General features: G+C 48.7%; 1 protein-coding gene across 1 annotated transcript; it reads right to left on the bottom strand.

The window, feature by feature from the left end:
* Positions 1-326: 326 nt before the first annotated feature.
* On the bottom strand, positions 327-5,033 carry LOC120905744. Its single transcript, XM_040316788.1, has one exon. The coding sequence runs from the start codon at positions 5,031-5,033 to the stop codon at positions 327-329; it is 4,707 nt and encodes a 1,568-aa protein (XP_040172722.1).
* Between the last annotated feature and the right edge of the window lie 1,149 nt (positions 5,034-6,182).

The raw sequence follows: 6,182 nt of genomic DNA, 5'->3' as shown, positions 1-6,182 counted from the left end.
TAGCGACACTGGTGGAACTATTAAGCGTTTGGCCCGGGCCTGAAGCTGCTGCAAGTATTCCGGATACCAACGCGACCATATATGCTGCATATGCTTTTGCACCAAATCAAACTCCTTCAATCTATTGCCTGACACCTGACTCCTATCAACTTGTGGCAACGCCAGCATGTTCGACCCTACCAAAAAATGACCCGGAGTGAGCGGTTGCGTGTCCGATGGCTCACTAGAAAGCGGAATCAGGGGTCTTGAATTTAAGCATTGTTCGACCTGCCCTAGCAATGTTACCATTCCCTCCTGAGTGAGGCTCGTACTTCCTATCGTGCGAATTAGGTGCTGTTTAGCGGATCGTACAGCAGCCTCCCACAGTCCTCCGAAGTGTGGCGCTCGAGGGGAATAAACTTCCACTGAATTTCTTCATTGGCACACCAGTTGAAGATTTCGATGCGTTCGCTATTGCTGCACTTAAACATCTCGTAGAGGCGATGAAGTTCGTGTGCAGCCCCCTTAAACGTAGTAGCATTATCCGAATGCAGTTCCGCGATTTTGCCTCTGCGAGCCACGAAGCGCCTTAGTGCTGCCAAAAATGCCGCCGTAGTGAGATCATTCACCAACTCAATGTGGACCGCTCGTGTTGCAAAGCACACGAAGATGGCGATGTATGCCTTGGAGGGACTTCTATTGCGAACAGGCGACTTCAGCAATACCGGACCGCAATAGTCCACACCACTGACAGCAAACGGTATCGTGGGTGTAACCCTTGATGTCGGAAGATCTGCAACGGATTGTTGTACCAGTGTAGGTTTGGCCTTGAAACACTTGTGACACCGATGGAAAACCAACTTCGTCAAATTACGGCCACCGATTATCCAGAAGCGTTCACGAAGTATGGATAACAAGTGTTCCGGACCGGTGTGCATATACTTCTGGTGATACGCGACTGCCAACAATGCAGCGAGTGGGTGTTTTGCAGAAAGAAGTATAGGATGCTTCGTGTATTCTGCTATTTGTGCGTTGTGAAGCCGGCCACCAACACGCAGGATTCCCGCCTCATCAATAAAGGGGGACAACCATTTCAGCTTCGAATTGCGCGGTACATCCTTGCCGGTTTTGACCGTTTTTAACTCGTCCGCAAATGAATCTTGCTGAGCTAACCGACACAACTGCAGCTCAGCTTGGATGAGTTCGTCTCGAGATGGAGGTGCAATCAATATAATCATGTCCTGAATCGAAGCATGACCCTTGGCTGTCGGTGACGTAATTGCGGGTTTCGGTGTCCTCATGCATTGCACGAAACGTAAACAATACGCCATGGTTCGACGAAGTTTGAGGTAGGTTGAAAACCGTACAAATAGCTTATTGTTGAAATCGTCCTCCATCGACATTGCAACTATTCGTGATTGTGTAACCCGTTCTTCTTCTATTGATGCCGTTTCTTCAATTGCAGGTTCTCTTATAGGCCATTCTTCCCGTTTGCTGCTCAACCAATGTGGCCCATGCCACCATCGTTCACAGGATTGCAATTTGTCTAGTAGTAGACCTCGCGATGCATCGTCTGCTGGGTTGTCTACACCAGGAACATGCCTCCAGCACTTGATCCGGGTTTCTCCTTGAATTTGTGCCACCCTGTTGGCAACGAAAGGCTTCCACCTCCGTGGTGCTGAATTGAGCCAATGTAGCACGGTCATGGAATCAGTCCAAGCGAAAGCATCGTATTCACCGTTGAGGGACTGACTGACCTTCCGGAACAGTTGCGTTGCCAACCGCGCTGCACAAAGCTCGAGTCTCGCTATAGAATGTGTGTTCGACAACGATACTACTTTAGACTTAGCTGCCAACAGCTGCACCGATGTTGTCGAATCGTTTTCTGCCCTGACGTAACAGCAAGCACCATATGCCACCTGAGAAGCATCCGCGAAAATGTGTAGCTGCACGTTTGTTGCTTGCCGAATTGAAGTGTAACGCGGAATGCGCGCTTCCCGAAGTGAATGCAGCTTGGAATGAAATGCCGTCCATTCCCTTTGGAGATGTGATGGTAGCTCACGATCCCAATCCCACGGCTTCCCGTTTTCCTGCAACTTCCACAGCTGTTGCATAAAGAGCTTAGCGATGATAATGGTTGGACTAAGCAAGCCCAGCGGGTCAAAGATTTTGGCGATGTAGGACAAAGCTAGCCTCTTTGTCAACATCGTCGCAGCAGTTGGTAGATCGATCCGATATCGCAGCATATCAACTGCTGGCTCCCAAACCAGACCAAGCGTCGATACAAATTGGGGATCTTGCCATGCATGAGTAGGAAGGATGGCAAGGTCTTCTGAAGGACTGCCGATTAGTGCTTCGGGTACGTTCGATACCCACTTCTTCAACACGAATCCAGCCTGCTTGAGCATCTCGGAAATCTGCCTTTGCATTTCAATTGCATCTGCCAACTCGTCTGTTCCCGTTAGCAGGTCATCCACATAAAAATCGTGCAATACAGGATCCACTGCTCGGGGGTATTGCATCTTGTGATCGAGAGCGATCTGCTTTAGCGTTCTTGTTGCTAGGAAGGGTGCGCAAGACGTGCCATATGTTACTGTTTGTAGTTGGAACGTCTGAATCGGCTCTGCGGTGTTTCTTCTATACCGAATGCGCAGGTAATCAGTGTCGCGAGAATCGTGGAGAATTTGGCGATACATTTTCTCAACGTCTGCTGAGAGTGCGACTGCGTGAGACCGGAAACGAACGATGATGGTAAACAGATCGTCTTGGATCACCAGCCCAACCAGGAGTTTGTCGTTCAAGGAGTAGCCAGAAGCTGTCTTGCACGACGCGTCAAAGACTACCCTGACCTTGGTGGTTGTGCTCGATTCCTTAAGCACCGCGTGATGAGGGAGATAGTAGTGTTCACACGAATCGTCCACCGGCTCGGTGAGTTGTTTCATGTGCCCTACGCGCTCATACTCCGACATGAATTTACTATACTCCTCCTTCATTGCAGGGTTATACTTAAGCCGCCGTTCCACCGCTAGGAGACGACGATCAGCGATTGCTTTCGATTCTCCTAAAACGATATTCGTATTAGGAATTTGTGGTAAACGTACGACATACCTGCCAGATGGGTCTCTGGTTGTAGTAGAGATGAAATGACGTTCACACATGTCTTCCTCCAGAGATAGAGCGGGCTCGTCGAAGATGGTGTCGCTCTCCCAGAACCGCGTCAATATGGCTTCCAACGGACTGTCGCTCGTTGCCATATTACATACCCGATGTTGTTGAGACGAATGCGTAGTGTTTCCTGCTACCGCCCATCCAAACTGCGTTTCTACCAGCCATGGCAGACCCGAACCGAGAGATTGCTTGCGTCCGGTATGCAGCTCCCAGAACGTATCGCCACCGATGACCACATCGACCTTGCCTGGGATGTGATACGTGGGGTCTGCTAGCGTTACATCCGGGATGTTCCACGAAGACACGTTGAGTGGTGAGGTGGGAATGTCCGCCGAGGGTGTATCCAGGATCAGAAACTCCAATGGGGTGGTGAATTGAAGGTTCCTTAAACGAACGATCGCCGTGGTCGAACCCTTTATCTGCTGCCTTGAAGTTCCGATGCCAGACACTGATACATTAACTCTCGCTCGAGGTGTCATGAGCTTCCGAGCTAACGTATCCGAAATGAAGTTGGACATAGAGCCCGAATCCAAAAGCGCCCGTGCCTCATGTTTCTCTCCATAATCGTCTACGATGAACACAATAGCCGTCTCGAGAAACACCATATCATCATCTGATTGGGCTGACAAAGCGACTGTAGGTTGTTGTGGTGGTTGATGAAGCAGCGTATGATGCCGTTCCTTGCACGAACGGCAAGAATACTCGGATTTGCACGATCTCACTTGATGGGAACAACTGAGACAATTCCAGCACAAACCTTTTGACCGTGCGATTTCTCGCCGCTCCTGAGTATTTTTGGCTAAAAATACCGGGCGATTTCGAACCAGGTGATGATCTGCACACTGCAATGGACAGGTCACTTGTTGACTGGTCGATGAAACGGGAGTATTCCTTTGCACAGAAGCAGCGTTGGTTACCGACCGCCGTGGTGCGGTGGGCCGATGTGCCCCGGCCACCTTGATCGGAGCCACAATCCGATCGCACGAGATACTCTGGCTCGATTTTAGGATTCGAATTCGGTCTTGCAGGAATTCGATCAACTCGCTGTACTTGTCCTTTTTCTTATGCACAGAATGTCTTTCCCACGCCAGAATGGTCTCATTGTCCAGCTTCATCAGCAACATGTTGGACAAAGGCGTGTCCCATGAGTCGACAGGTTCATGTAGCTTCTGCAACCCATTCACATATCGCACGAATTCATCTACCAACGACGTCAAACCATCGACACTTTCTGTTGCAATCGCAGGTAGGAAATGTAGCCGTCGCCAGTACTCGCGAATGAGCATCCGTGAGTTGTCGTATCGCTTAAGCAGCGCAGCCCAGGTAACAGAATAGTTTTCCGTGGTCAGAGTAACATGTTCGAAGGGAACCGCAGCGTCACCTTTCAGGGACGAAAGTAAGTACTGCAGTTTTGCAATTGGCGGCAGCTCGACACTTGCGTCAATCATCGCGACAAAGCGATCGCGGAATGATAACCACTTTGTCGAATCACCGTCGAACGTTGGTAATTCGATTTTGGGAAAACGAATGTTTGATGTATTTGGCCGTCCAAACGCTAGGGTTGAGTTTGCCAATAAGGAGTCGTTGAGCGAATTGGCTTCCTTCCGCTGGTTTTCTCTAAGGAACGATTTTAACCGCCGGCAGCGCTCTTCCATATCGTTCCTGTCAGTAATACAGGCTTGAATCGCATCACTGGTGTCGTCATACTCTTCCAGCTTTGCCACCGCGGCAAAAAAGTCATGTCTGTGTTGCTCCAAACCCTCCATAACCTCCGGGATTTCACCTACATTTTCGGGTTTGAAGTTCTGCTTAAAGCGCTCCAGCGCCTTAATGTTTTCCACTGCGACGAGTTTTTTGTGCTGAGCAGATTTTATCTTCTTGTCCATCTTAGCTTCCGTCAGATTTTCACGATAATGTCGATAACGCGATATGAACGTTCACGAAACTGTAGCAATTCGAATTTACGCGGGAAAAATAAACCACGATTCACGATCACGAAAATTCGACCGATGCCCTTGCTGCAGGGCTAATGAACTTGAACGAGCGCGAGAATTCGAAATGGCGCGAATGATGACTTGCACCGTGCTCGTGATGCGGAGCGTTCCGAATTTGCCGTTGCTCTTGATGCAGAGCGAAAGAAAACACTTAGCACGCACGTATCCGGTTCGAAGGACCAAAAATGTGAGAAAACCTCACGAATGTTCGGCTACGTGGTAAAACTCGTTTTCTTTCCCGATAATTCCAAAAACTTGTGCCGGTTAGAAAAATGAATGCAACTCGTTCAAATGTCCGGTTGCTACTGTATATTCAATTGTCAAGAGTTCATTACATAATTCATTTTAGTTCATTCTGTATCCTTATCTATGCCTATGAATTCATTTCCTATCTCTAAATTTAGTTCGAATTTCGAATTCGAACTAATTCGAACTAATAAACTCAAATTACAATCTCTAACAGAGTTCACCAATACGGAACGCTACAAACTGGTGGTATCGGCGAGAATCGGACTGTAGCCAGCTTAACACATTACGGGAATCTGTCCAGAAGATCGTCCGATTTACAGATATCCTGTGGCTTTGACAAATGGTGTTAGCTAATCTGGCTCCGATGACCGCTGCTTGTAGCTCGAGTCTGAGAATAGATAAGAATCTTAGTGGTGCCACGCGTGTTTTAGACCCAACGAGAGCACATTCGATCTTTCCATCTTCTTCGAAACGCAGATAGGCTACTGCGGCTGTTCCGTTTTCGCTCGCGTCGCATAGTACGTGCAATTGTACATCGGATCGTGTTGAACAAGTGTATCGGTAGCACCTAGGGATAAATACTTTTTCGACCTCAGGTAGCACTCGCAGCCACGTTGTCCATTTCTCCTCTACCTGCCCGTCTAGTACCTGATCTGTAATCTGTAACCAACTGTATCCGCCGCGCCATACTTCTTGAAGGAGGACCTTTAGGAACATTATAAAGTGTCCTAGCAGGCCCATCGGGTCGTATAGACTCATTTGAGTGCATCTCACGCTTCGTTGCTGGCTTTT

This window comes from Anopheles arabiensis, chromosome X, assembly GCF_016920715.1.
Source record: "Anopheles arabiensis isolate DONGOLA chromosome X, AaraD3, whole genome shotgun sequence".
NCBI lineage: Eukaryota > Metazoa > Arthropoda > Insecta > Diptera > Culicidae > Anopheles > Anopheles arabiensis.
This window is presented reverse-complemented; position numbering and strand designations above follow the sequence as displayed.